General features: G+C 57.1%; 11 protein-coding genes across 11 annotated transcripts; 5 read left to right on the plus strand and 6 right to left on the minus strand.

Moving 5' to 3' along the window:
- Positions 1 to 650: 650 nt before the first annotated feature.
- On the plus strand, positions 651 to 3,365 carry B0T26DRAFT_740540 (uncharacterized protein; the record flags this gene model as incomplete). Its single annotated transcript, XM_060443856.1, has 5 exons — positions 651 to 655; positions 936 to 1,006; positions 1,173 to 1,404; positions 1,495 to 3,083; positions 3,145 to 3,365. The coding sequence occupies 5 exons, from the start codon at positions 651 to 653 to the stop codon at positions 3,363 to 3,365; spliced, it is 2,118 nt and encodes a 705-aa protein (XP_060295721.1).
- Positions 3,366 to 3,702: 337 nt separating this feature from the next.
- On the minus strand, positions 3,703 to 5,209 carry B0T26DRAFT_707720 (nucleophile aminohydrolase). The gene is made up of 3 exons (XM_060441866.1): positions 4,930 to 5,209; positions 4,696 to 4,843; positions 3,703 to 4,623 (listed from the first exon to the last, which is right to left on the minus strand). Exons 1-3 carry the CDS (start codon positions 4,957 to 4,959, stop codon positions 3,995 to 3,997), a joined length of 807 nt encoding a protein of 268 aa, XP_060295722.1. The 5' UTR covers positions 4,960 to 5,209; the 3' UTR covers positions 3,703 to 3,994.
- Positions 5,210 to 5,976: 767 nt separating this feature from the next.
- B0T26DRAFT_707726 (HCNGP-like protein-domain-containing protein) lies at positions 5,977 to 6,995 on the plus strand. Its single transcript, XM_060441867.1, has one exon. It carries the CDS (start codon positions 6,028 to 6,030, stop codon positions 6,511 to 6,513), a length of 486 nt encoding a protein of 161 aa, XP_060295723.1. The 5' UTR covers positions 5,977 to 6,027; the 3' UTR covers positions 6,514 to 6,995.
- A 1,263-nt stretch (positions 6,996 to 8,258) lies between these two features.
- Positions 8,259 to 9,513, minus strand: B0T26DRAFT_646605 (uncharacterized protein; the record flags this gene model as incomplete). Its single annotated transcript, XM_060437825.1, has 4 exons — positions 8,259 to 8,594; positions 8,683 to 8,801; positions 8,867 to 9,294; positions 9,365 to 9,513. 4 exons carry the CDS (start codon positions 9,511 to 9,513, stop codon positions 8,259 to 8,261), a joined length of 1,032 nt encoding a protein of 343 aa, XP_060295724.1.
- Positions 9,514 to 12,952: 3,439 nt separating this feature from the next.
- B0T26DRAFT_270561 (FMN-dependent dehydrogenase-domain-containing protein) lies at positions 12,953 to 15,134 on the minus strand. Its single transcript, XM_060434099.1, has 4 exons — positions 14,910 to 15,134; positions 13,501 to 14,832; positions 13,343 to 13,416; positions 12,953 to 13,274 (listed from the first exon to the last, which is right to left on the minus strand). Exons 1-4 carry the CDS (start codon positions 14,935 to 14,937, stop codon positions 13,185 to 13,187), a joined length of 1,524 nt encoding a protein of 507 aa, XP_060295725.1. The 5' UTR covers positions 14,938 to 15,134; the 3' UTR covers positions 12,953 to 13,184.
- A 1,235-nt stretch (positions 15,135 to 16,369) lies between these two features.
- Positions 16,370 to 17,411, plus strand: B0T26DRAFT_675337 (SGNH hydrolase-type esterase domain-containing protein; the record flags this gene model as incomplete). Its single annotated transcript, XM_060439817.1, has 4 exons — positions 16,370 to 16,592; positions 16,682 to 16,742; positions 16,833 to 17,030; positions 17,108 to 17,411. 4 exons carry the CDS (start codon positions 16,370 to 16,372, stop codon positions 17,409 to 17,411), a joined length of 786 nt encoding a protein of 261 aa, XP_060295726.1.
- Positions 17,412 to 17,842: 431 nt separating this feature from the next.
- On the minus strand, positions 17,843 to 19,105 carry B0T26DRAFT_645914 (uncharacterized protein; the record flags this gene model as incomplete). Its single annotated transcript, XM_060437770.1, has 1 exon — positions 17,843 to 19,105. One exon carries the CDS (start codon positions 19,103 to 19,105, stop codon positions 17,843 to 17,845), a length of 1,263 nt encoding a protein of 420 aa, XP_060295727.1.
- Positions 19,106 to 21,677: 2,572 nt separating this feature from the next.
- On the plus strand, positions 21,678 to 22,460 carry B0T26DRAFT_648343 (uncharacterized protein; the record flags this gene model as incomplete). The annotated part of the gene is made up of 2 exons (XM_060437992.1): positions 21,678 to 21,830; positions 21,888 to 22,460. The coding sequence occupies 2 exons, from the start codon at positions 21,678 to 21,680 to the stop codon at positions 22,458 to 22,460; spliced, it is 726 nt and encodes a 241-aa protein (XP_060295728.1).
- Positions 22,461 to 23,250: 790 nt separating this feature from the next.
- On the plus strand, positions 23,251 to 23,669 carry B0T26DRAFT_270753 (uncharacterized protein). The gene has a single exon (XM_060434100.1). It carries the CDS (start codon positions 23,337 to 23,339, stop codon positions 23,550 to 23,552), a length of 216 nt encoding a protein of 71 aa, XP_060295729.1. The 5' UTR covers positions 23,251 to 23,336; the 3' UTR covers positions 23,553 to 23,669.
- Positions 23,670 to 23,787: 118 nt separating this feature from the next.
- B0T26DRAFT_740547 (uncharacterized protein) lies at positions 23,788 to 24,717 on the minus strand (the record flags this gene model as incomplete). Its single annotated transcript, XM_060443857.1, has 2 exons — positions 23,788 to 24,608; positions 24,642 to 24,717. 2 exons carry the CDS (start codon positions 24,715 to 24,717, stop codon positions 23,788 to 23,790), a joined length of 897 nt encoding a protein of 298 aa, XP_060295730.1.
- A 599-nt stretch (positions 24,718 to 25,316) lies between these two features.
- B0T26DRAFT_707755 (uncharacterized protein) lies at positions 25,317 to 27,687 on the minus strand. Its single transcript, XM_060441868.1, has one exon. It carries the CDS (start codon positions 27,552 to 27,554, stop codon positions 25,635 to 25,637), a length of 1,920 nt encoding a protein of 639 aa, XP_060295731.1. The 5' UTR covers positions 27,555 to 27,687; the 3' UTR covers positions 25,317 to 25,634.
- Between the last annotated feature and the right edge of the window lie 164 nt (positions 27,688 to 27,851).

The following is a 27,851-nucleotide window of genomic DNA, read 5'->3' on the forward strand; positions in this document are numbered from 1 at the left end:
TATGGCCTTATCAGAAACAAGAATCTTACCTGCCTTAGCCTTGGAAGGAGACACTGGCCAGCTGGCTTCGGTTTCTTGGCCAGAGACTTGGTACTCTAGGTAAACAGGAATCGACCGAGGGATGGAGGGAAGCTGACGACTCCTTGTCGCTTGCGTCTAAAGTCCCGGGGTTTCGTTGATCTGCACGGGACGGGAGGAGCAAAACCCGAAGAGACAGAGGCACCTTAGTCGTGCAGTCTCACTTAGCTAGCGATCATCCGCGTTAAAGACAGCTCAGATGGCTCGAAACTAGTGCAGCCCGAGCCTGGTCCACTGCAGAGGGATGCACCTCCTTTGGTTGCCCGTCGGCGTCGTGCTGCGCCTGCCCCTCACACCCCCGGCCCCTACACTAGCCCCACTCCACATTGCGCCTCTGCACCTGGAGCAACCGCTGCATTCCTCGCTGACCAGAATTAGCCATAAAGACATGCTCCCCGGCGACACAGCAACCTTTCCAGGACCCATTTCAACAACCAACATTGCAAACTTTCGCTCGCTGTCTGCAACTTTGGGGTTTTGCTGCATCGCTTTCCATTGATACCCCCGTTTTGCATCCGCATTAGCAACAGAGTTTTTTTTGCATCCCGTCGTTTGCTGGTTGGTCCGTCAACATGTGGTATGTACCGCCCTACTTTTTTTGCCTTTCTTCACCCCGCCGTGTTTGCCTTTGCCTTTGCCCCTCTCTCCACCGCCAAGTCCACACAACAAGCCGCCGCAGAGCTTTCCTTTCCGAGTTAACGCACTGCGGCTGGGCGGGGGAACCGACGGTGACGGCGAGCTCGAGGAGCAATGGCAGCGGGCGGGCAAAGGGAACGCTGCGCTGACGCGGCCAGCTGCAAGCTGCAATTGCGGAAAGAGGAGTGTGATATGGGCTAACACTGCACTTCTTGTTACAGTGGAATTTTCGGTTACGTCAATTACCTTGTGGAAAAGGACCGCAAGTTCATTATCGACACTCTTATTAACGGTACGTTCGCGTGCGCGGCCACGGCTCCTGGTTGGAGGGGCTTTTCCCGGCCACTTCAACCGCCAAAACTCTAGGGGCGCCGCAAACTCGTCCAGACGAGCCTAGTTGAGGTTGGACTCCGCTCTCATAGTTACACTAGCTGACGTATGGCCTCCCGGCAATTTAGGTCTCTCCCGTCTCGAGTACCGTGGGTACGATTCTGCCGGTCTCGCCATCGATGGAGACAAGAAGAACGAGGTGCTTGCCTTCAAGGAGGTGGGTAAGGTGGCCAAGCTGAAGCAGCTCATCGCCGAGTCCGAAGTCGACCTCACCAAGGTTTACGATTCACACTGCGGAATTGCCCACACACGCTGGGCGACACACGGCCCCCCGTCCCGCATCAACTGCCACCCCCACAGGTACGTACAAGAGCCGAGAGACAGTGACGCCCTCCCCGTTGCTCGGTGAGGTGGAAGCACCCAGGAATGTCGCTGACAAGCTCGTTGCAGATCGGACCCCAAGTGGGAGTTCGCCATTGTCCACAATGGCATCATTACAAACTACAAAGAGCTCAAGACTCTGCTCGAGAGCAAGGGCTTCCGGTTCGAGACCGAGACAGACACCGAGTGCATCGCAAAGTTGGCCAAGTACCTCTTCGACCAACACCCCAACGTGGGCTTCACCGACCTCGCCAAGGCCGTCATTAACGAGCTCGAGGGCGCCTACGGTCTCCTCATCAAGAGCGTGCACTTCCCCCACGAGGTCATTGCTGCCCGCAAGGGCTCTCCCCTCGTTATTGGTGTCAAGACCCAGAAGCGCATGAAGGTGGATTTCGTTGATGTCGAATACGCCGACGAGAACGCCCCTCTGCCCGCAGAGACGGCGGCTCAAAACGTCGCGTTCAAGAAGACGGTTGCATCTTCTGGCGGCAATTTTCTTTCCCCTAACGGTCTCCTGGGCGCCGCCGACAAGTCGCTGCTCCACCGCTCACAGTCGCGTGCCTTTATGACAGACGACGGCATGCCGATGCCCACCGAGTTCTTCTTGTCTTCGGACCCGTCGGCGATTGTTGAACACACCAAGAAGGTTATGTACCTTGAGGATGATGACATTGCGCATATTCACGAGGGATCTCTGAACATCCACCGCTTGAAGAAGGCCGATGGCAGCAGTAACGTGCGAACCATCCAGACGCTCGAGCTCGAGCTGCAGGAGATCATGAAGGGCAAGTTCGACCATTTCATGCAAAAGGAGATTTTCGAGCAGCCCGAGTCGGTCGTCAACACGATGCGCGGTCGTCTTGATGTTGCCAACAAGGCAGTGACGCTAGGTGGGCTTAGGAGTTATATTAGCACTATCCGTCGCTGCCGTCGCATCATTTTCATCGCCTGTGGCACCTCATACCACAGCTGCATGGCTGTACGAGGTGTATTCGAAGAGCTCGCCGAGATACCCATCGCCGTAGAGTTGGCTTCCGATTTCCTCGATCGCCAGGCGCCCGTTTTCCGCGATGACACGTGCGTCTTCGTCTCGCAGTCGGGTGAAACGGCAGACTCGCTTTTAGCGTTGCGGTACTGCCTGGAGCGCGGAGCGCTGACGGTTGGCATTGTCAATGTCGTTGGCTCGTCCATCTCCCTGTTGACCCACTGTGGTGTGCACGTCAACGCGGGACCCGAGATCGGTGTCGCGTCGACCAAGGCATATACATCACAGTTCATCGCCATGGTCATGTTTGCGCTGTCGCTTAGTGAGGACCGCGCCTCCAAGCAGAAGCGGCGTGAGGAGATCATGGAGGGACTGGGCAACATCAGCGGCCAGATCCAGTCGATCCTGCAGCAAGACCAGAAGATCAAGGATTTGTGCACTCGCATGTTCAAAGACCAGAAGAGCTTGCTGCTTCTAGGCCGTGGCAGCCAGTACAGCACAGCGCTGGAGGGCGCGCTCAAGATAAAGGAGATCAGCTACCTTCACTGTGAGGCGGTGATGAGCGGTGAGCTCAAGCACGGTGTGCTAGCTTTGGTGGACGAGAACCTGCCCATCATCATGATCTTGACTCGTGACGACTTGTTTAGGAAGAGTCTGAATGCCTACCAGCAAGGTTTGTTTCCCCACGTCTGCCCTCATTTTGCGACACGTTTTCTAACCTCTGTTGTTAACAGTTATTGCTCGCGGTGGCAAACCGATTGTGATCTGCAACACAGGCGACGAGGAGTTCAAGGTCAACCAGGCCGAGAGGATCGAGGTTCCCAAGACGGTCGACGTCCTGCAGGGCATCTTGAACGTCATCCCGCTCCAGCTCATTGCATACTGGCTCGCTGTCATGGAAGGCCTTAATGTGGACTTTCCACGCAACCTGGCTAAGTCTGTGACGGTGGAGTAAGTTACACAATGTCTTCGGAGGTGTTGTCAGCTAAATTTTTGGGTGGAGGACCGACGGGAAAAACGACACGGCGAATTTTGACTCGGTGGTAATGCCTAAGCATCTTTGTACTAGTATTTTTTGTCTACCGCCCAACAGGAATTGTTTAGGAGAGGGAACTGGCAAGGAAAGTAAAGGCGCAGGTAGCACAGCGAGCGGAGGATATTCATGGTTCAGCGGTTATTTGCTTTTCTTTGACACGGCAACCTCTTAGACGGAATAAGGAACGTGTCAAAATAGTGGCTTGCAAAAAACAGACCATATCAAGTACATATTCACAACACGACATGCATCGAGGACGAGGAGTGAACGCCGGTTCCCATGTCTGATGTGTTAAAATTACATGAGCCTTGCTACCGTAGGCTGCTTCGGTCGTATCGTAACCGCTCTCTATCTAGATTGCCATTCAAGTTCACAAAGTCATGGCGTGCCCAACGTCTTGGCGCTCCAGCTGGCGCAACTGGCAGCTCTCGAGTCTATAGCACCGCGGTGATCCTGAAACTCCAGAGATGGCCTGAACCCACTAGTCCTCACCCCCGTAGACTCCGATTCACTCGTAGCTCCAACATGCATCATTTCGTCCGCCCATCTTAGACGGTCTGGGTGCCGTAGCCGCGGATCTGCTCGGCAAAGGCCCAGCTCTGCTTCTCGAGCTGCTCGTCCTCCTTGAGCTCGACGCCGTCCTTTGTGACGACGGCGATGCTGTACTTGTCGAGGGAGCGGGCGTCGCGGTAGTAGAGGACCTTCATGCAATCCTGGACGACCTTGACGGCCTGGTCGCGGGTGAGGCGGGCGGCGTCCTCCTCGGTGGCGGCGTACTTGCGCATGATGGGCTGGGCGAGGGCGGCGCCGAAGCCCGTGGCCAAGGAAGGCGACGTGAAGGCGGTGCCGCGCAGGTCGACCGACGACAGGTGCGGCTTGCCGGCCGCGTCGAGCCCCGCCACCAGCACCTGGTTCCACAGCGGGTCAAAGTCGTTGCGCCGCCGGTACATGAGCTTGTGCAGATACGTGTGCAGGTTCGCTGCGTTCAGCTTGCCTTTCTCACCGTGCTCCTCCTGCGCGCCCCCGCCCTCGTACGACTCGTCGATCGCTAGCTCGTTCAGGTGCCGGTCTAGGTACTGCATGTCGCTGACGTCGCCGCCGAAGCCGACCACCGACGTCCCCAGGAACACCCGCAGCCGCTTGACATCCGTGAAGCGTGCCAGCGAGCCGTAGGATGCTGTGTGCCCGGGGGGGTCAGTTTATTATGGAGATATATAGGATGGGAAAAGGGGATGAGGGGCGGACGTACCCAGGTTGTCAGCCGCCAAGATGACGCCGTCCTTGAACTTAATCCCAATCACCGACGTGCCCGTCACCACGGGCGACTGTGTCATCTGCTTCGGCCCGCCCGACTGTAGATACGAGTAGTCGTAGGCGCCGTACACGTCGTCTCTGGGCTAGATGCGCATTCGACACATGTCATGTCAGCAAGCTGCCTGCCTGCCTGCCTGCGATGGATGGAGGAGAGGGCCAAACAACGTACACGACCCCAGGCTTGCGGGCGGTGATCCATGGCTGCTTTTATATTTTCGGGGACCCTAAATTGGGAGAGGGGTTGAGGGTTCGGAGATGTGTCTTTGTCTCGATCTGGCTCGCGGTGGTGGATTGGTGGTCGCAAACGGATGGGATGCGGTGATGGTGTATTACGTTGTTGGAAGCTGGAGCTCGAAGTTGGGCGGTGGATTGAGGCTGGAGCTGGCTTCGCGTCCGCAGTGCTGCCTTCCTGGTTGGAGGCTGCCAGCCAGGGTGTACTGCAGGCAGTGGTCCAGGCGCACTGGTGCCTGAGGCAGTATATTCTTTTGGAGTGGTCCCGTCTTGAAAAGACACGCTCACTGCACGTGACAGCCGTCATTCTCACCTAAACCTAATCAGCACACTCACCAAATCCGCAGCCTTGCAGCCTCGCTAACAACCCGAAAACGCAAGACATCCCAAAATCGCTTCTTTGTGCTCTAAGAGGCAAGAGTGACTGGTCTGGAAATATGGGACTGGTGCAGTACGACAGCAGCGATGAGGACGACAAGTCGCAGGACGGGCTCGACCAAAACGAGAACGAGAACGAGAACGAGAACGAGACAGAGACACAGGTGAGAATGGTCCCATATTCATCTAATTTTCATGAGAGGATGCTGAAATTGGGTTTAAAGTCTACAACACCGCCATCACCAAAAATAAACCCCCAAACAGCACAAGGTTAGTGGTGCCGGCTCGCTCAATCTGAACCATCGAGTTTGAGCCAGCCCGACCTGACCGTCTAGTCTACACAGTCACACAAGCACCACCCCGCCCCGCGCCCACACTCGCGACAGGACCCCCCAGGCCGACAGAAACCCAAGGCCCAGAACTAGGCCCGGTGATGGGTCCCACTCTCGGTCCTGCGCGTCCACCTCCAGACACAGCAACCGCCTCCGCTTCCGCTGGCACCCTCGCCGACGATGACGTCGACATGAGCTTCCTCGACGACATCTCGGACCCGTCCGCCGCCGCCGCCGCCGCCGGTGCCGCCCAGGAGCCGCCGCGGTCGCCGTACACGGCGCGGCGTGCGCTGATCCGCGACCTGACGCTGCCAGCCGTGGCAAACATGGTAATCCCGCCGTCGCCGCCGGGCTCGCCCTCGTCGTCCGGCGAGTCATCAGCAGCAGCGGCGCTGACGGCCCGGTTCGACGAGTTCCTGCGGCTCAAGCGCACGCGCGGCAAGCACTTCAACGAGCAGCTAGCGACGTCGAGCGCGATGCGCAACCCGGCCCTGATGGACAAGCTGCTCGAGTTTACGGGCGTGCCGACGACGACCGAGTCCGCGTCTGAGTCAACCACAGCCCAGTACGCCACCACGCTGCCACCCGCCCTGTGGGACCCCGCCGCGTTCCCCGCCTGGGCCTACCGCGGCCCGCTGAGGAAGGCCCAGGAGCGCGGCACCAAGGACCGCGAGCGGCCCCGCGGCGAGCCCCTCGACTTTGTCGCTGCTGGCGCACCCTCGTGGAGAGGCACGCCGGGTGGTGGTCCCGCCGCCGAAGGGGTCTCGTTCCCGACGGCTACGGGCAAGCGCAAGACGAGGTTCGACGTGTGAAGGAAAGGGAAGGAAAGGGAAACCAAGATATCTCGGCCCGGCCATTTCTTCCCTAGCTGTCTGCGGACATTGCTTTTTTTTTTGTGCAAGGACATGAAAGCCCACCCATTTCACAGGAATTACGTCATGCGTGTGCGCTCTGGCCATGAGATGGTATGCTGCATATGGGACGGCAGATCTGGCAACTCTTTTCCGTTTCTTTTCTTGTTCTCTGCTGTAATGTACAAAGATGTACCTGACTTGTGTACAAAAATGTAAAAAAAATGATACCCCCTTTCATGTTCGCAGCATTGGTGCCTTGCCTGCATCCCGATGATTGAGAACGGCGTCTAGCCACATCAACTAACCGACTATCGCGGAGCCATGTACCATACCTGCATCCCAATTCTTGTGAGCAGCGTCTAACTACCTCATCTAAGTATCGCGAAGCTATGGGCATGGAGCACGGAGAACGGAGCCACAGAGTTGGGGAGACACGGAGCATTTCATGATATATATGCACATATAAACATACACATATCACGTCGTGTAAGCTTGCCTAACGCGTCCTCCGCAGGTCCGGGACAGAGTTTGTCTTGTGCTTGCTTTCGTCTACTCGAGGAGCAACTTCCACAGCTGGGACGGAGCTTAGAATCTCCTTTTCTCCCTTTTCCTACTATGTTCCCGACAGCTGATGTACGGGTCCGTTCGGCAGTCTCTCTGTCTGCCGGGGAATCAGATCCGCTGCAGTACGGAGTGAGTGCCTAGCGGAGGTATAGGAAGTGCTGGCAGGCACAAACAAGGATGGGAGTGGAATTCCGCCCCGGAGGCTGGCTAGCTACAGTAGTAGGGCAGGATTTGACATGACATGACATGACAGGACAGGGAGGGCTGGAGATAAGATGCATTAGTGCCACGCGCTGGAGCCTATCGAGAAGAAATAAAAAAAATGTTTGTTGAGGACCAGGCTTCAAGAAAAGAACGCGAGCGACGCGCAGTGTGAAGGTGGACCGGTATGTCGGGTACTGTGCAGATTAATTATGGATAGACTGGCTGCGGGGCTAGCATATAGACTGGCTTTCCTTGTCGCGGTCCTAGTTCATGAGAATATTCAGGTAAGGATTTGGAGGAGAGAGGTGGCTGGGCCTGGCAACGGGGTTGTTGGATATTAGAATAGACACTACAGAATAAGGTAGGCAAGGGAAAATATAGTAATGATGGTCCCTGACAGTCATTCCTCGAATTAATTCTTATATAACTTTTTTTTTCTCTTTTTTTTTGCGGCGGCGGCGGCGGCGCGTGCGTAAGTAAAAAGGCACACAGCCGGGAAGCTCTTCCTGCGTGTTTATGTATGTGGTATTGCGCAGATAGAAAAAAAAAGAAGAAAAACAGGGTGCCTCCTTGATGCCAAACCGGGAACCAACTCCATTCGACATGCTCCGCCCGGACTCTTTCGACTGCCGGGGCCTTCTGTCCATCCACCCCGTACGTAATGGTATCCTCATCTCCACAACAAATCGTTTTCCTTTCCCTCCGTACTTCTCCACTACCACCACACAGGCCCAACTTGGTCGGCTCAACGACACAGATGGGAAGAAAAGAAGGAAAAAAAAAGATGTGGGCGAATTATTAACACAGAAATGGCGCGCAAAAATGGGTTATGCTGTTGGGGGAGGGGGTTCGGTCATCAAGACGCCAGTCGCGTATCCCTCCTCTCTCTCAAGCCTTGCGAGATGGTGGGTAGGTTGTTTTGCGAAAATAGAGAATCAGGTGGAGCTGCAGTTAAATTTCAGGCCAGTCGAGTTGAACAGGGTGCCACCGACGTCGAGATCGATAGTCTGGTTGGTGGCTCCAAGGGCGTCGGCGAAGTAGGGCAGCGGTTGGCCGTGGTTGAAGACGGTCTTGCCACGGAGCTGGAAGGGGATGACGCCCTTGGTGGTGTCGCAGTACGGCTTCTCCTGCAAGGCTGAAATGACGGGGTTCTGCTGGATGGTCGAGTTCAGGAAGAATTGGTTGTCGTTGCCGGGACGGAGAATAACGTTGTCAAGGTAGACCTCACCAACATCTTGGCCGAGCAGGTAGTTGTAGAAAGTGGCATTTCCCTAGAGGTACGTGTTAATAACTCGACACTCTCAACTGACAGTGGGTCTGCCCGACAAGCTGTGCAGTAACACCAGAGCGGAAACTTACAAGCTCGAACGTCACGACTGAGCGGTTGGGAATGTGCGCAGTGCCCGTGAAGACAGGTCCAGTCGAGGGGAGCGCAATCTTGGTGTCGGTGACGTATGTGCCCTTGAAGGTTTGCAGGCCTGGCGGATAAACAGTTAGTCAAACAACCCAGTCATGGTTTGTGAGCACGTCTGGGACTGCTTACCGGCCAACGTGAGTGTCTTCTTGAAAGTGACGGGATACCGCCTAGCGATGCCCTTGACCCGGACATATGTGTCGCCCTTGACGGTGACGCGGAAAGACTCATTGGCCAGCAGCCAGGTGTTGAAGTCGGTGAGGGCCTGGAGGTTCTCGATGGGCAGGAACTGGCTGATGTTGACAGTCTGGAAGGCGTCGGCCGTGGTCTCGGGGAACTGGAGGGTGGCGAACGAGACGTGGGGCTCCTTGTCCTCGAGGTACATGTCTCCCAGGAAAGCCTCAATGGTAGCGTGCACTGAGCCGTCGGTGCGGATTGTGGTGTTCAGGGCGATGGTCACGTTTTCGGTTTGCGTGTTGGACACAATGAGGCCGTCAAGGGTGAGCTCAGCTTCGTCGAGCTTGGACTGGGCGATCTTGGGAATGGCGACAAGAAGGCTGCGATCCTTTGGTTAGTATATTTATTCGTGTACATATGCGCATTTCTTGGCGGCATGCCGCGACTTACACGACGGGAACCACGATAACCACTATCAGGACAATTGCGAGCAGATACGCCCACCAGAACTTCAGGCAGTGGCCGACGCATCCGCGTTTCCTGGGTGCCTTCTCGACGCGCTCCTCCTGGACGACATTGGCCTTGTCTAGTTCGCTCATGGTGGCGGTTGTGTTCTTGTACCGAATATCGACAGTCGAAAAATCTCAAAGCGAGTCAGGTCCCGTGACACTATCCCAAGTCGACGATAACCGGGATCAACTCAGTGTGAGAAACAGAGTCGAGGTCAGGCCTGAATCCAAGGGCGGGAGGGAAACGGCGAGCTTATAATTAGAAGACTGGGGATCGGCAAGCGGAGAAAGGGCCCACGAGGGAGAAAGGGTGTGTCCGGGAAGAGAGAGACAAGGGCTGGCCACTTACACTTGGTAACGGAGCCAGAGGCAAACAGAGGTAGAGGCAGAGGTAGAGCGAGCATCCGCGCAAACGCAAGACAGGGATCGCATGGTAGGCTTGGCAAAAAAAAAATAAAAAGAGCTGCTGGCACAGTCCGGTTCCTCTCAACCTCTCTTCTCTGGGTCCTGGGAGCTCGCAAGCAGTGGATCGTCGGTCGGTTCCCGTGATAACGTCCAGGAATCCCGGGTCGCCACCCCCCTGCTACCCCAGAGGGAGGTGTGGGCGCGGAAACAAAGCTATCGACAGCAAGCCTGGCACCCACCACCACACCATCCTCTCGACTCCGAGTGACTAGCCCCTTCGAGCAGGACGGCCGACTTGGCTCACCCGCAACGCCCGCAGCAAGGCACCCCCAATACCGCCGCCCAGCAGCTTGTCAAGTCGCTAGCTGGACAAGCCGCCTGCTTGAGTTGATGTGACTGGCTGAACCGCACACAACCTGCAGCTGTCCAAGAACAAGTGCCAGGGGAAAATGGTCATCGCTCATTACCAGACGAGAGAGTGTCTCTTCTCACATGCCAAACCCCGCCTCTCGCTCTTTTTTGGGGATTTGCTGGGCATTTCTTTCGGGCATCTCGTTACGCAAATCATTGGAATTCGCTGTCCAACCGCCTTTTCTGGATAGTCACGGGAGGGAATTCGACGACAAGCTGCCTGCCCCGCGCTAGCCCGCGCTCGCCCGCCCGCGCTCGCCCCCGGCCCTTTTAAAACCGGGATAAAGACTGACTTGGCCCAGAGCCCTAGACGCCTGGTGGAGTTTGTTGTCCGACGAACGGCCTGACCTAAACGATGGAAACTTGGCAACTGGCCTCAGCGGGTTCGGCGTTTTTCTTTGTCTGGATTATGATCTGTCGTTCATTTGGCAAGGTGATCGCGGGGAACACCTCCGTCGCTTGGCGGCTTGCTCCCCACTTGCCGCAGGCTTCGCCGCACCTCGACGTCCATATTGTGCGGCTCCAGAGGCGCAACATTTAAACTTCTTCCAATGCGGCCCCGGGCCCTCTGCTGAGAAGGCCCCAGATGTAACTCTGGCTCTTGGCCCCCGTGTAATATGTGCTGTAGGCAGGTGCGGACTATACCCATCACCCGCATGACATCGTCAAGTTGGGCATGTGGTTTAAACAAGATAACCTAGGCCTAGGTCGTGCTGCTGCTCCCAAGTTCTGGGCAGCATGCTTCTCCGCACTTCTTGGCTCTGCTCTCGCCAGTTCTTACCACACTGCACACCTGATGGGATGGAGATGCCCAGGCCGCCCAGCGACCAAGCGCGGTCGCTAATCCATTCCTTTGGACAGTGGCAATAATACATACCCCATTGCAGTGAAGAAGAGCCTAGGGTAAAGGATTTGCAGTCTTTGCCTGTAACAGTTAAATCAGAGATGGGGAAAATGAGGGACCAGCAAATCCCCAATGCGCTCCACGCTTGGAACAGGGCGACAGGGCGGAGCTCTTCCCGCTAACGTCGAAGCCATCGCATCGCTCTCTCACAAGCGTAACGGGGGTGACTGCCCGATGAGGTCGCGCCGAGAGATCACCTCGTTTCCCGACCCACATTTCCTGGGGAAGCTGACAGGGGGGGGGGGAAACTCCCAAGTCAAATCAAGCAAGCCCCTCGGCATCTTAGGTGCGGGCGTTGTGAGCACATGAATTTTTAGATTTTTGGAGAAAAGACGGTTGAGGGCACCAACCCCTTTCCTTTTTGGGCATCTGCGGGAAAGACGTCAGCAGGTTGCAACTGGCAAAGGCGCGATTGGACCGCCCGGATCGATCTTGGGTGTGGCGGCGGCCCCAGGTGTGTTGGCCTCATTCCTCAGCCGTGGGGAGCCGTACTAAGTAGACAACTGGGCCCTGCTTACTCCGTACGGATAGATATTACCATGCTTGTTAATCCACAGTTTACGGGGCAGTTCGCGTATAGATGTACAGTAGTGAGTAGGTGCCAAAGACTGAATGACTGAGAGAGAGTTGGACCGTGGGCAGATTCCTTGACTTCGTCCAGGCCTCAGCAAGCGGAGTCCAAATCTGCCAAAATAAAAATCTGCGGATTGTGGTGTCTGGACCAGATAGGTTTTGACGTCGCCAGGTAATATCGCAACCCTGAGTGCGGATTGGCGTGTCCGGAAATGCCAGGAGCCTGTCTCCCTCCAGCTCAACTCCTGGCGCGATGCTTCTCCCGATGCGACCTGACCTTTCACAGTTAGGTCGGAGATTTGAGGTGTCGGGCTTAAAGGCCCGCCCCCTCTTCCGGGGTCACCCTGGGCAGGGCAAGCAAGACCCAGCACATTTCGAGGAAGCCACGATGGCTGATGGCGGGCCAATGGCCAGCTCTTGCGGGTCCAAGTTGGACTTGTTGTTCATCAGCCTTCGGTTCCTGTCGCAGATTTCTGCCAAACGTGCTGTCTAACTCGTTCGCTCGCATCCTCTCATAATAATACCACCCAAAATACAAGAGTATTGTCGAGGAGCGGTTGGTTTGGTTCCTGCGCAGGCAGCGCATGTCGACCTGCAAACGTCTTGCAGGTAGATATTGGGCTTCTCGGGCCGTCCGATTGGATGCAACTGTGAATGGGACCCTTTCTCCCGTCTTTGACGAATGAGAAGGCCAGCCAGTCGTATTCCTCAGAACCGCTGTCTCATCGTTACCACCCCGGCTCAGCCCGGCCGACCCAGAAAAGGACCGCTTCTGCTTTTTTTCTTCTTGTCTATTCTACCGGACGCGCATCTGAACGGTTCGCCTCCTTTAGGCCTTCTGTTTTCGAGGTTCGCTTTGCATGTTATCTACTCCGTACGTACCTAGGTATGCCATGTGCAGATGGGTCTCGGGCACTGCGCCGCAAACAATACCGAGTCGTCGGTAAGCTAATCCGTGAGACAAGATCGTTGGAATTTCGCTCTAAAGCGGGAGATAGCAACTGAAAATTGAACGGACGACGGCAAAGCCGGTCGTCAGAGTTAGGTAGGTGGCACGGTGGGCGAGACGTGATCTCATCATGTGCGAATGAAGCGTCTCACTTGTCTCACTCTCAGTGAGCGGATCCGATCATGGCCAAATATAGAAGCCGGACCGTTCTGGACGTTGCAAGTGGGTGATGAAAGTGATGATAGATCAAGCAAACAATAGAGGAAGGTCAATCTCGGGGCGAATGCACCAAAAGGAGAACCCCTTTCCGAGCGTCCAACCCCCTTGTTGCGTTACTATCCCACATCCCAGCACCTTCAATGCATGCATGTTATGGCTATGGGTACAAAGTCTCTGGCATGTCTCATCCAACCTGCAGAGACGGACTCGAGCCGGTGCATCGGCAATTACCTCCACGACATGGTTTGCCTGTTACTGGTTCGCCAACTTCTTGGCCGAAACAACCCATCGCCTCATGCATCAAAGTTTCGCACGAGACGTCCACAAGCCCGCCTTGTCGAGCTCAGCACTGCCGTCGAATATGTCCCGTTCGACCATCCGGCTGTTGATCTAGATTTTTGCTCCCTGTTAGCGTGATGCCCTCTGGGGTGGCACACTCGGCGCCGGTAAATACTCACGAATCGTGGCCCCAGTTCTGACACATCCTTCACGCCGAGCAGCTTCATACAAGTCTCGATCTCTCCCTGCAGGACTGGCGATGGTTACGGCTCGTTAGAAAACCATGACGGCCCGGGGAAACATGTGACGCCTGCCTATGGCGGAATGGAATGCTCACTCTCGAATGTTCTTTCGACGCCCTTCCAGCCGCCGGCACCCAGCCCAAACAGCGCAGCCCGCCCGACGCCAACGGCCTTTGCGCCCAAGCAGAGGGCCTTGACGACGTCGGTTCCCCGCTTGATCCCGCCGTCTATCCAGACCTCGATGGTGTCGAACACTTCAGGGCAGTACTTTCGTATCTCCAGCAGCGTGTGGACGGCGGGGGGCGCCGTGTCGAGGGCGCGGCCGCCGTGGTTCGAGAGGATGATGGCGCGTATCGAACCCGGGTGCTCGCGCGCGTACTGCGCCGCCAGGTAGGCGTCCTCGTGGGTCTGCACGCCCTTAAGAACGATGGGCAGGTCCGTGTGCTGGCGGATCCACGGCACCGTCGTGTCCCAGGTCAGGTCGGCCGCCGTGCCCCAGAACAGCTGCTGGCCGACGCCGCCGCCGCCGGGCCGTTTTTCGGTGTCGCTCTTGTCGTTGCTCGCCGAGTCGACCACCTCCTGCGCCTCGAGGTTGCTCTTCTCGTCCATCTCCCGCTTGCCCGGCACAGGCGCGTCGAGGGTGAGCACGACGCACTTATAGTGGGCGCGCAGCTTGTTGATGCGCACCAGCATGGCCTCGCTCTTGGCCCGCGTCGTCTGTACGTACAGCTGCCACCCGAAGACGGCCCCGGGCTGCGCGTCGGTGACGATCTGCTCGGGCGTCATGGACGCGTTGTTGGACACGAGCTGCATGGCGCCGAAGCTCGAGATGCCCTTGGCAATGCCGGCCTCGCCGTCGGGGTGCGCCAGACGCGCCATGGCGGCCGGCGACACGTAGAGCGGGGTGCCGACCCTGTGTCCGAGCAGCGTCGTCGCCGTCGTAGCCTGGGTGCAGTCGACAAAGACGCGCGGCCGCAGCAGGATGCTGCGGAACACGGAGCCATTGTAGTACTTGCTGAAGAGGTCGTCGCCGGCCGAGAAGTAGTAGGCCCAGCACTTTTTGGACACCTGCGTCTTGGCAACCTCCTCAATCTCGTTGAGATTCAGGAGCGTGTGCAACGGCGGCGGCGCTAGCTTTCCGGCCTGGTTGGTGGCGGCCTGGCTCGCAGCGGCCTCGCTGGGCTTGTGCTGCTGCTGGAACTTCGCCAGGCTCTCGGGATCGACGGTGCCCAGTTTGGCCTCTGGCTTGAGGTTTTCCTCTAGCGTCCCTGGCGGATGGACCGGATCGAACTCCTCGGTGGCATCGCGCCCCGCGAGCTGAAGAATGATCTTGGAACCGCCAGGGTGCGACGGTAGGAATTCCGTCACGTCGTAGACACTCCCGTAGAGCACCACCCAGCAGCTCTCGGCGGACCTGTGCTGCGCGACTACGTGACGGCTGTTAGCCAGAGGTTACCACCCGGCAAAGGTAAATATACCTAGGGACGTTGAAGTTTGAACATGCCTTCCTCTGCACTGAAGACCTTGGCCATGGTTCGTGATAGGCCAATCGCTTGGTTGATTAGGTAGTTTCTAGTCTCCAGTCCGAAGCTGAAGAATGTTTATTTCATGCCACCACTCATCAGCAAGCGTTTTAATCTCCTTGGGCCGGCGCAGTGGTGAATTGCGTGACGCGTGGTTGGTCGTATTTCCCCCTTCTCCACGGGTTTAGTGGCAACGCTATCGCGGGGGATGGGGGGTCGCAAATATCCGACAACGGCAGATAGATTGGTAGCTGGCTTGCTGCGAAACCCCACCAACAAGCGTTTCTCTGCCCCTATCTGTTCCACGGGAACGAAATAAATAACACGGGATTCTGGCCGGGGGGTGGACGGATGAAATTAAGTATTATTTGCTCGAAGTAAATATAAAACTTGGACTTTGTGATTACCTTATTCTAGGTATCTGGTCCTGTAGTTTTCTTACCTCCCATAGAGTATCCGTACATACTTGGCGTTTATTAGGGAGCCTCATTTTCATATCCCGTCCGTGCCATCTCGAAAGTCTCGGAGAACCCGGAACAGAGCCTTGTATGTGCGGCTGAAGGATCTGCAAGGGATATCGGTGTTTTATAATTACACGCTTTTGCCGTTGACAAGAGAGGGTGAGGATGCCGCGAAGTGCACCGATAACGCCACAGAGCATCATAGGACGTTGTCTCTGCTGCCGTGGTTGACCAGTGACCATGCACAGCGCGTATTTCGGGATACCTAGAATACCTGATAGTCGCTGGCTGATGATAATCACAAAACAAATAGCTGCCTAACCTTGCGGATTACAACCAAGAATTATCCGAATACCATCTTGTTCACACAAGCCCTAATTTCGAGTTAAATCATACCCGTCAAAATTTAGAAAGAAACCAAAATCCACTCGGTCTCTGCAGCAGAAGGCGGCCGGGCCCCACATCTTTCCTCCCAAGACAGCAAGACAGGGGCCATGAGCAAACATGTAAGCATGACGCTGGTCAGGCCCGCGGGGCAGGGTGGTGGTGCGGCGGCGGGACCACCCCGCCTTCTACCAACTGCTGCCTTCGCGCGGCTGCTCACGAACAACGGTTGACTACCTACCTTAGGCCCTGGGCAACGAACCCAACTCAAGTCTCTTGTCCACCAGAAGGGCCCAGAGGGTTTTGTCAAAAGACGAGGCGCTACTTTCATTTCCATACCTTATCTAATCCAAACTTACAACCTTCATTTTCCCCAAGAACAAGAGACTTTCGCTTGCAGCCGCCGCCAGGTTGCTGCTGTTTGTTCCCATTCCATTCTTTGCCAACATAACCCGCCGCCTATCTGCCCCTGGATGCGACAACGACGAGCACGCGATCCGCGGAAGCCACGCCCCCCATCGACAGCAGCGTCGCGCGCGCGAGCTCTCGTCCGCGCGGTCCGGCGGACGTTTCGCGTGCTCGCGAGCACCATCGCCATGACCATGGCGGGCCGCCCGCGGCAGAAGCTGCGCATCCTGTGCTTCGGCGACTCGCTGACGGCCGGCTACTCGGGCATGGGCTCCGTGTTCCAACCGTACGAGGACCGCCTGACTCAGATGCTCGAGATGGCGTTCCCCGACACGGATATCGACACGCTCGAGGACGGCAAGTCGGGCGATACCGTCAAGCATGGTTTCTTGAGCCGCATGCGCCGGCACTGTCAGTTTTCCTCTCTCCGTGTGCTGGGGACTGGAATAATTTCCTAGGAAAGATGCACAAAAGCTGACATGGCGTGGACAACCTTGCAGTCGAGACAACCGACCCGCCCGAAGAGCCGTTCGACTGGGCCATCGTGCTGGGAGGGACAAAGTAGGCGTTCCACATCTTGCTTCCCCTGCCCCTTCCACTCCAGCAAGAGCCAATAGTCTGACAACGGGCCGTGCCTTGAACCCCAAACAGCGACATAGCGTTTAGCATCCCGGCCGAGGAGATATACGAGAGGCTCAAGGAAGTCTGGGACGTGGCGCTCAGCCGTAAGAGTAAGGTGCTCGCGCTGACGGTGCCCGAGGCGGGCGTCGGCGCGGCGGGCCGCGCGAGGCTCGACGCCCGGAGGAACGCGCTGAACGACCTGATAAAGGGACATGAGCAAGAAGGCTTGTGAGTTTCCCCCTCTTCCTTCCCACCTCCCTATCTCCGTAGTAGTCATATATCTAGAACCACACTCCCTCTCCCAGCTATAAGTTCGACTTCAACGCCGCTTTCCCGTACTTTGCGCTCTCGGAAGCCGACCGCACGCGGTACTGGGACGACGCGATCCACTTCACACCCGACGGCTACGACCTGATGGGCAACAAGATCGGCGTGGAGCTGGTCAGCATCCTGGCCAAAGAGCGCGCCGACCTGAACCCGCCTGTCACCCCAAGAAAGCGCCGGCGCGTGTTCAGAGACGACGACAACACGTTCGAGGAGGAGGAGGAGAAGGGCCCCAACGCCATCGACCGGGGCTACGTCGTCGTCCGCCGAAAGGATCTGGACTAGACTAGACAAGGATACGGGTTATAGACGTAGAGGGCATGCGTAGAATACTGGACGGAGCGGCAACACATGTTTGGGGATTTCCTAGCGGTCGGTTGGTTGGGCGGGGCATTAACAAGTGACGAAATGGTAAAGGAAACGCGGGTTTAGGACTAAGCGGATGGATTACTAGGGGCGGGACGAGAAACATCTTTATGATGCATTATTTTAGGACTGTATGGTTTTTTCTTTAGCCTCCTCACTATCACGTAGATAGACTGAGTCGTTGCTACGGGGCGCTCGCTCCTGATGGCGCTTACTCTATGAGCGGAAGCTAATGGCTTTTCGCGCGCATTATGTATAGCACGCGAAAGCTGATGAATGCTAGATATCTCTCTTATGTCCATCCACAACCCATAGCACACGCCAGAACTCCAACGACCGAAAGAAAAAGTCTAGTATGCAACCTCTGCAGCAACGAAATCTGGGAACTCGGTCTGCAGGGCATCGGCGAGCCGCTCGACGTCCTCGGCGATGGCCTGCGCGTTGGCGTCCCAGCGGCGCATCTCCTTGCCGACCAGCACGTCGGCGCGGCCGCTGCCCTTCTCCCCCGACGCCTCGCCGCTCTCAAAGTAGATGATGCGGTCGATCTGGTCGATGGACCCCGTCAGCCGGCCCTGCTCGATCATCTTGGCCGTCGTGTCCTCGGCCTTGTCGCCGTCGAGGCCCAACAACAGACCCAGCGCATCAAAGTCGATGTTGCTGAACAGCCGGCTCGCGCCTAGCAGGTTGTGCTCGACCACGGCCTTGGCCAGCACCGTCAGCCCGTCGGCCGTCGTGGCCAGCTGGTGCGGCGCCAGCCCCTGCGCGAACTTGTCCACCTCGGCCGGCGCCAGCAGCCGGTCCAGGAACATCTTCTCCAGGATGCCGTACTCGCCGAGCGCCGCGGCGCGCTCGTCCTTGTACAGACGGCCCAGTACGCGGCTGCGCGGCGGGCCGGCGGGAGCCAGCACGGCGCACTTGATGGCCATGCTGAGCGTGTGCAGGCGCTCCTCCTCGGCGATGGCGGCCGACGTGCTGATGTCGTGGTAGCTCTGGGCGGCGGCCAGGAACTGGCGGTTCGAGTCCTGGATGCGCGCCGCGCTGAGCTTGAAGTGCAGGGTGAGCTCCGGGTCGTCGACGTCGTGCATGACGTTCTTAAGCTTGTTGAGGAACGCCTCGGCCGCCGTGCTATCGTCGACCTCGAGGTAGTTGCGCACGATGCGAATCCAGATGCCGGCCTTCTCGGCGTCGCCCACGCGCCGCTGCGACGAGTCCAGCGAGATGGCCGCCAGCACCTGCGCCGCCTCGAGGAACTCGTCGCTGGCCTCGTGCGCCGCGGCGACCACCTCGCCCAGCGCCGCCGCCTGCTCCAGCAGCGACGACGCCAGCGACGCGCTCGCCGACACCGCGGCCAGCACGTGCCGTCCTACCGCCGTGCTCACGTCGTGGTTGCCGAGCCCCTTGAGCGTCTCGACCAGCTCCCCCAGCACCGCCCGCGACGCCACCACCCCGAGCCCCGCCCCCAGCGCCGCGTCCGCAATCGCCCGCAGGTCGTCCTCCACCGTCGGAGGCGTCGACAGCGTCTTGGTGTTGGAGAGGATCAGCTTGTACGCGGCCGCCGGGTCGGCCTGGTCCGTCACCTGCGCCAGGGCGTCGGCCACCTTTGGCGACACCATCTTTTTTTTGTGTCTTTTTTGTCTTTTTTGTCTTTTTTTGGGTTGTGGTCCCCGGGATTTGGCGTTGCTGCGTTTCTTCTGAGCCCGGACGGGAATGTGAGAAAACCGTGTGTGGCCTATGGCCTAGAAGCCGTGGTTCTCGTCGAAGCAGTGGTTTGGTCTGCAAGGCTTGGGAAATGCTGGCCGAGCAGTGACGTGACGAGGCTGAGAACGTTTGCTGGAAGTTCGTTAGTGGTATTGAAGCATTTGCTGCTGCCCAGCGTGGACGGTGATCCTTGGTCGTTGGAGTTAAGGCGGGGGGTTGTTAGCGGGGCATCTTGCCCCGATGCAGAAGGCGGGGAGCTGTTCCAGGCAGCTGGGGCCTGGGGCAGCCAATTGTGGTCCACGAATCGGTGGAGTCCTTTTTTCTAGAGTGCCCTGCCTAAAATTCTAGGTCGCTCTCAATTTCAATTCCCAGCGCGTTATTCAGCCGCGTTCGTCAACCTGCAGCCATTTCACCATTTGAATATGTGCCAAGAGGGCTGCTCACAGCACCTGCCCAGACGGCGCGGTTGGCAACTTAGTCTGATCACTCAACTGCAGTCAGCGTGCCTGATCGACGATGATCTGCATCATTTTCTCAGCAGCCCAGGATGACCACCTGTTTTTGCCCATCTTTTTTTCCGCGGGTCCAGCGCGTTTCCAGCGCGGTTGCCAGTGCAATAGGAGCCGACCTCAGCGGTTGGCTTGGGCAAAAGCTTGCCCGGCTTTTCCGTGTTGAAACGCAGTTTATCCCGCTTCATTTACTTCCAAACCCACTGCGGCGGCTATCTAAGCAACCCGCTGTGGCGGCTATCTGAGCAGTCACCCGGGCTACACAGCGTGTGGGAAACTGCTGTGCTGGCCAGCTCGATCGCGTCCCACGTTGTGCGGTCTGTCAGCCTTGAACTGAGGCGAAACGAGATGCTAGCGCTCCTCCGTGTCACTGTCGGGCCAGCCCGCTGACCGCCTGGGATTTGGCGCGCGCCTGCATTTCAGCCTGCTGCCTCGCTGCCATGTCGCCTCGTCTCGGAGCCCCTTGGCTCGCATTTCGGTCCGACGAGGGAGAGCGGCGGGCATGGGCATGGGCATGTGCACGACGGTACACTCTCCGTATATATGTCTACTTCAATTCTCCGCACTCCAAGGCCAATCGGTAGCTTGCGCCTGGCTCGGGCCACGGAGGACGTGTTTCGTCCGCCGACATGTTGCGGGTCGTGCTAAACTTTGTTGAGGCTTGCGCCCTGGTCGTCCCTGGAAGTTGTGGACCGTCGCGACTCCACGTGGAGTTTCAGCCATCTCATCTCCCTTTCTTTGTTCCTGGCTTGCCTGGATAGCCCACGAGTTGCCAGAATGCAGCAATTATTTTGGGGTGCATGGTAAACGCCAGGCGCCAAGTCCCTAATCCCTGGCCTCGATTATGGAGATCGCTGCTTCTTGTTTCTTTGTCGATGGTGATGGCAAGAACATCCGAAGACTGACGAACCCGCGGCCTTTGATGTGTTGATTTCCCGAATCAACCCTCATACGTCTGTCATTACCGCTGCACTGTCGCTCAGGTTTGTGTCACCGGTAGTACAACAATTTGACCCAATCGCCATGTTCATTCATCCCATCTTTAGGTTTGATCTTATAGGGACGACTTGGTGTGGCCCCTAGGATAGCCACCATGCACCCCAGCCATGTATACAACCTCCGTGATGTACGGCCGCATGGCAGGGCCTGCCGAGGATCCCCAAAGTTTTCACAATCTAGTGGACGAGGGATCCCTACGCGGATCTTCGGCTTGGGTGGGGATCATGGAGTTCGTTTCACCCCTCGCAAGCATCACTTTCACCGTTAGCAGGGCCATATGCCGCCCAAGTATGACGGTTGTCACTATTCTCTGGCAAGCTCCCGTCTTCCATCCCACTCTTACTAGACTGGATTGTGCTAGCAGAACACAGCATGATATCTTGTGTCGAAGCTCGTTGACTTCAGTTCGCGTGTCTTGCCTGACTGCAGAACTGCTGCTGTGTTATCGCCAGCAACCCTTTCCGAATTAATCTTTAGGTGCGACACAGTTCTGGGAATGGGAAAAAGAAACGGCAAGTCCTGAGCCGTGATAGCCTGGACAGTGCATGTTGACATTTGCCGGGGTCCCTTGCCAAGTATCACAACTACATGCAGAGGAACATCCTTGAAGATATCATGGGCCATATTCCAGACCTCAAACCTCACGAGTAAGCCTCCTGGCGGCCTACCTGGATGGGCTAGTGAAAACCGGCATGCATCATTTTGACCATGATCTGCCTGGCGTGTTAGTGATCGTTCATACACAAGTGGACGGATAGCACAACACCCTCCAAGTATTAAAATGCTCGATTTCCCGTCTTCACCTCCCTCTTTTCTTCCCTCATCAGTATTGTTTACTTCCTTCTCTTAACTTTCTCTTTGGGAAGCGGTTGATTCGCTCCCTTTCCATTCCTATTCACACTCCTTTGGCCAGCAACTGTGTTGCAGTCTCTCTTTTCTCTTCTCGTATATACACACCATCCCTCGGCAGACCCTCATCATGCTTTCCAAGGCTTTCATCCTCGCTCTGGCAGTCGTGCCTTTCGTCTCCGCTCACGGCAAAGTTGCGGTGGTCACTGGTGATGCTGGTGGTAATGGTACCGCGCTCGGCATCAAGGGCGGCATTGTCCCTGGCCCTGGCCCAAACTCAAAGGTATGCAGCGGCCTCGGCTCTCCAGTCTCGTTCAACATGGCTAACTCGGCTATTTAGACCGAGGTAGACACCACTGTCTTTGGCAGCACCAAAATCAAGACCAACGGACTTGGCAGGACTACGGGAAGTGGCAAGAACAAGGTCGCCATGCTGTCGGCAGCGATGGCGCAGTCCGGATCTACACTCCCGCAGGTTTCTGATGGGGGGTCTATCTCGGGCGTCTTTCACATTGTCACGACAGACGGCGCAGGACCTATCCAGGCCGTCCTCGACCCTACCGGCACGGGCGCCTTTTCCAAGGGAGTGCTCCTCGACACCGTCACCCAGATAGCCGGCAAGAACGGAAACATCGCGGCCCCCAAGCAGCGGTCTCTCTGGGCGCGGGCCCTGGTCAGCGCCGGCATAATGAAGCGAGCCGCCAACGTCAACGAGGACTTCCCCATGAAGTTCTCGGTCCCGGCCGGTACCACGTGCAACGGCACCATTGCCGGCCAGTCCAACGTCTGCCTCGTCAAGATTGCCAACTCTAACAAGGCGGGTCCGTTCGGCGGAGTTGTTGCCATCCAGATGGCCGGCGCAGCTGCCACCACAGGCAAAGCCGCGAGCTGTGCTAGAGCCTTTACGGCTTGAGCCCTGCTGTCTGCCATTCAAGATGTTGCAAGGAAGGGCGGTCACAAGTAGCGCGGCCACTGTACATACGAGGCATTGCTGGGAATGCATAGGGTCATATGGCGGTAGGGGGATTGAAGTTGAGATATGCTGGAATTTGTATGTACCATATGAAGTGTTGAGATGAATTTATGCTCAAATAGCGAATGGGTTGCAAAACTTGGGATTTCGATTCGCCCTCGAATGTGCGCTGTTTACAGCATGACAAACAAGCTGAGGTCTGGAGGAATACAACTACGATGGTCAAAAACGTCTAGCAGTTACGCTCAGGCTGTTTGCCTTGGCAGTTGCCCTGAAGCTTACCGGGTTTGCGGTTCGAGCTGAAGGCGTTGGGCTGCATGGGCTGAGTACGTCAACATCGTACGATTTCGGCGGAGTCCCAAACAAACCCGGCCACTTGCCGCCAAAAACGGACCATCCACCTATCAAGACATCATCGGAAGCTTTAATTCTACTTTTGTCTCCTTCTTGCATGTATGATTCTGCCTCGAGTCTGGGAAGTGACTAAACACACTGGAAATCTAGTCGAGGAGCCGCATCGCGAGAACAAATACAAGGTAATAGGAGGGTTGGTCCGAATTGTTTACGCACACACGCACGCACGCACACTACGACACAACTCAAAAAGCATTGTTCTCCGAATTAGTCTCTCGTCTATTCGATAACAGAATATCGCTCTTCAACACCTTACCGGCCCTGCCCAGCTCCGGTGCGCGAAGACGGCCCTGATAATTTTGTCTCCAGCTAGCTAATAGACTCGACGATCGATCGCATTAAAGTAATCCGGGCCCTTCCGAACCGCCGAGCTCGACAGCACACCTATTACCTAGGTATATAATGCGAAGCAGACAGCGATGTGTCCCAGGTTATAAAAAGCAAATACGGGGGCAGAGGGGGCAGTGGAAGATGGACGACAATATCCTCCACAGCAGCATCAACACACGCAACGGAAGATACATCCAAAACAGCGTCGCCAGCCAGCCAGCCAGACAAACACATGAGATTCGTTCGTGTTTACCACCGCCACCTCTTTTCACTATCAAGGTGAGATAATTTTTCTCCATCTGCTGATAATTACAACGACCTATATATACAACAGAACAGAACAGCACACACGTCTTTCCCAGGATAAACCAAACGCTAGGAGTGATTATTTTGCAGGGTAGGGGATTGATTAAAAAGAACAAGAAAAGATGGGATCACATATCAAAACGAGCAACCCATCCTCCCCCTCCCCCTCGCAAAAGCAGCAGCAGCAGCAGCAGCAGCAGCAACAGCGGCAGCTTAATCAATGATGCAACACCACCGGCTTGCCGCGTTCCCAATTATCCACACTCTCACGGATATTAATCCAATACCGCAGGCGGACCGTCTCGGCCTTGGCCGCCTCGAGATCACCGCCCTCAAACGCGCGCGCGAGCGCATCCTCGCAGGCAGCGATGCGAGCGTCGTTGGCGGCGCGCACGGGCGCGAGGTCGGCCTCGCGCGCGGCGTCCTCGATAGCCTCGCGCGCTTCGAGCACCGTGGTCAGCAGCTCCGCGTCGAGCGGGTCCGTCTCGGCGCCGTGCTCGTCGCCTTCCAGGTCCGCGCCGTGCTGCTCGCGCAGTAGGTACTGTGCGCGCGCCAGCGGGCTCGACAGCGTCTTGTACGCCTGGTTGATCAGCGCGCTGGTCGCGCCCGCCGCCCGCACCGTCTGCTGTGCCGCGCTGTTGCCCTCTCGTTGACACTGCTGCTCGTCTGGTGCTGTTGTTGTGTTGCTGGGAGATGATGATGATGCCTTGGCGGCGTGGTGGTGGAAGTCCGGGTGCGCCGCCGCCTGCAGGCGCAGGAACTCGCGCCGTAGCGCGCGCACATTGATGTGAAACAGCCCCGAGGGCGGCGGGCCGGCCGGCAGCGTCTCCGGGAAGAGGGCGTAGTAGGTTGGTACTTTCCCGTGCCGCTGCTGATGGCTCTCCGAGTCTGGTCTAGGGTCGGCCGCTGTTGCTATTGTTGGCTGCGAGGCAAGCGTGCTCCGAGACTGCGAGAGCCAGCACCTCGCCGGCGCCCGCGGTATCCTTGCTGCGGCTGTCGGGAAGGCAGGGGATGATAATGATGACGATAATGGCGCGGCTGTCGCGGCGGTGGATGCTCGCAGCGCGAGACGGGGCGTCGCGGCCCCCCGACACGCAGCGCACACCCGCGTGACTGCGACGCTGTTCAATACCATGGACGCTCTCATTGCCTGTTGTCGTCTGCCTCTTGTCTCGGGCGACCTTTGCCCTCTGCCTATCGCTTATCCTCGTCTTCGTTCTGCTCCAGGGCTCGCAAGCGACGCCGCAGTATATCGATGCTATTTCGTGCGTCGGTCTCGACAAAAAGGGACAGCGCGCAATGTATAGGTATGTGGTGTGCGGCAGAGAGGCTGGCTGGTTTGCGCAGAATGTTGTAGTTGTATGTACTGAGCAGTCGTCTTTGTCGTTTGGGGTTGGGGATTTCTAGGATGCCCCGGGTACGTAGAATTATTGGCGCGGGTTGAAATGACGTCGAGGGGACGGGACGGCTGAGACGGGCGTAAAAATGCAAAAGCCTCCACTATACCTTAACGGATAGCCCCCCTGCCCAGTCCGTCCGTCCGCCCGAAAACACCGCTGGCTCCGAGCCGAGAGCACCAATCTAGCGGCCAGCTAAAGCCGCCGAAACCCGAAGTCCTGACAAAAGAGACGGGCGATGACACAAACTTGAGGTCGGATGGGCATTGGATGGAAACCATCGTGTAATTCTCATATTGACTTCCACAACTCAATATCAATACTAATCGCGCAAACCAAGTGAGCTCACATTTGTAATGATGTTTCATTAGAATAATACATATGCCGTTGCCCATAACATCGTAGCGCAGCCCATCAGGACACTGCAACTAACACTGCCGCCAACTATCCACAGTAAAGCCACACGACACGGCACGATGCAAGTCGTGTCCCTATGCTCACAATGCGTTCCCTCATTCCAGCCCCAATCAGAATTACTCGCCCAAAGCGTCGGTATTGATTTCCAACCCCCAATAAAACGCCGGTCGTGATCCTCGTGTGCATATGTTCGTTTCGTCACTTATCCACCCTTACAGTCGACACCAACTCCTAAGCCAAATTATCGGCCTCAAGATAGCATCATCTCTTTCCACCTCCCGCGCTCTTGGTGCCACCACCTGTCCTTGTCCTTCTTGTCCACCACGGCCCCGCTAAACGTGTTCCATCTCCCGATGCAGCCCTCGCGTGTCTTCGTCTCGGCCGAACCAGCATCCGACTCGGAACCGCCTTTGTCGCTCTTCTTTTTCTCCTTCTTCACCTTATTGCTAATGGGGCCGACAGAGCTGCTTCGCACGCCGCTGCCATGGCCATTGACGCCGCCACCACTACTACTGTACCCTGCCCCGTCCCTCTTGTCTCTCGCCTGAGGGAGGACCAGCGCCTCGCCGCTGTCACCCAGCATGTCCACAACGCTGACTAGCCCGCCGCCCTCGTCGGTCCCGCCTCCAGCGTCCGGTGTGAGCACGTAGTTGATCTTGGATCCGACCGTGCCGATGAATCCGCCGACGCCGTACTTGTCAACTAACGCCCCATATTCGTCGAAGACGTTGATAAAGAACCGTGGGAACCTCCGGGCAGCCTCGAGGCGCTCCTGCGCTGCAAGCCGGGCCTGGTGGAGGTTGCTGTTGTCGCGTGGAAGCATTAGTGCGTCGGGCGGGAATAGCGGGCTTGTCGGCGAGTTGCCCATCGCGCCCGTCGACCCTTTACGACTCCCTGGTCGGCTACCCGCTCGGCTGCCGCTGGTGCTGGGAACGCTGCCATGAGAAAAACTCGACGTGTTGCGCATGTGAGCCCCATAGTGCGCCTGTCCATCGCGGTACCGATCCGTAACAATGTCGACTCGTTCGCGTGGCCTACACAGTGCCTGGAAGATGCCCTCGGGGTCGTTGGGTGCACGAAGTATCCTTAAGGCAGGGAAGCCGCCGGCATCTATGCTCTTCGCGAATATGGTGTCGGCTGTTGTGGCCCGGGTCGGTAGATAGGGTATATCCCAGTGCAGCTTTCGCACCGTGGACGACGCCAGATACGGGAACAACCAAATAAACTCGTCCGTCGGCATCACTGGCGCGTACGCCTGCACGAGGCTGAACGTTTCTAGGGAGATCAGGTTCGAAAGGATCCGCGCTATCGCCGGCAGCGACTCGACATTCATGTGGACCAGCGTGAGCGTCTTGATGGAGCTACTGGCTGACCGCGTCGCCAAAGACGAGAGCCCCCCTGTTGTCACGCCAGGTAGATGCGACAAGGTGAGTTTCTCGAGGGGTGGAAGAACCAGCAAGCTAGCGTCGTTGAAGGACGTGTGCGGGAGATGGGAGAGGTGGAGATTCTCGAGTGATGGCAGAGACCGCAGGGTCTTCTCGAGCAGCGTAACCGGAGTCAACGTGGCTCTGGAGAGACAGTGAATCACAAGTGTGGTTAGGTTCTTCCAGTCCAAGTGATATTCCAAAAACTCCAGAGATTGGTGAGGCTGCAAGTCTCCTGGAGCCCAGAGCTGGCCGCTGACGCTGCCCCCTGATCCGGCTGAAGGACGCATCCGATGCTGTCGTTGGAAAGGCGAGGCCTCCAAAACCCAGTCCATCTCTTTCAACCGCGTCCGCGTCGAGAGCGCATGGAACAGCCGATGGAACGAGTGGTCGTAGGTAGGATAGAAGCCAACTAGCCTCTCCAGATTCGGACAGGCCATTAACACCGATGCTATAAGATCGCCATATTCACCCGCGCTCACGCCGGGTGGCAAAGCGGGCGGTTTGAGGGACCGCACAATGGCCGCCATCTGCGGGTTTGCTCTCAGTGTCCGGCGTAGCAGCACCAATCTCGACCCATAGCTTAACTTCGTCCGCTTCTTCATCTGAGGGCCCTCCGCTCCCACAATGCAGATATGCCGATACAGGGCCTCTCGTGCGTACTTGACAAACTTTCGAGCACTGACTGCGACAGAGCAGCAGTCGCGCATCCAGCATGTCGTGCACGTGTGACTCCCCGGTCGCATATGCAGCTTGCGCAGTTCCGAGAGTATCAGCTCCAGCACCTCTCCAGGAAGGAGGGAAAACAGTTCACCCTGCCTCGCCTTCTTTCCATACGGGACCGGCGCTGGCTTTTGTCGATTGTAATATTGACCCCCATGTCCCCCATGTCCCCCATGTCCCCCGTTTAGTAGCTGGTATTGTGAATATGACAATCCGGTAAGTGGGCTGAAGCCAGGGGTTTTAAGTGGTGGCATCGACTCGATGCTCGTCATGCTGCTATTTAGAGACGAGGCACGCAAGCGGCTGTCGAAGCGGCTGTC

The sequence above is a fragment of the Lasiosphaeria miniovina genome (genome assembly GCF_030549165.1).
Source record: "Lasiosphaeria miniovina strain SMH2392-1A chromosome Unknown B0T26scaffold_4, whole genome shotgun sequence".
Lineage (NCBI taxonomy): Eukaryota > Fungi > Ascomycota > Sordariomycetes > Sordariales > Lasiosphaeriaceae > Lasiosphaeria > Lasiosphaeria miniovina.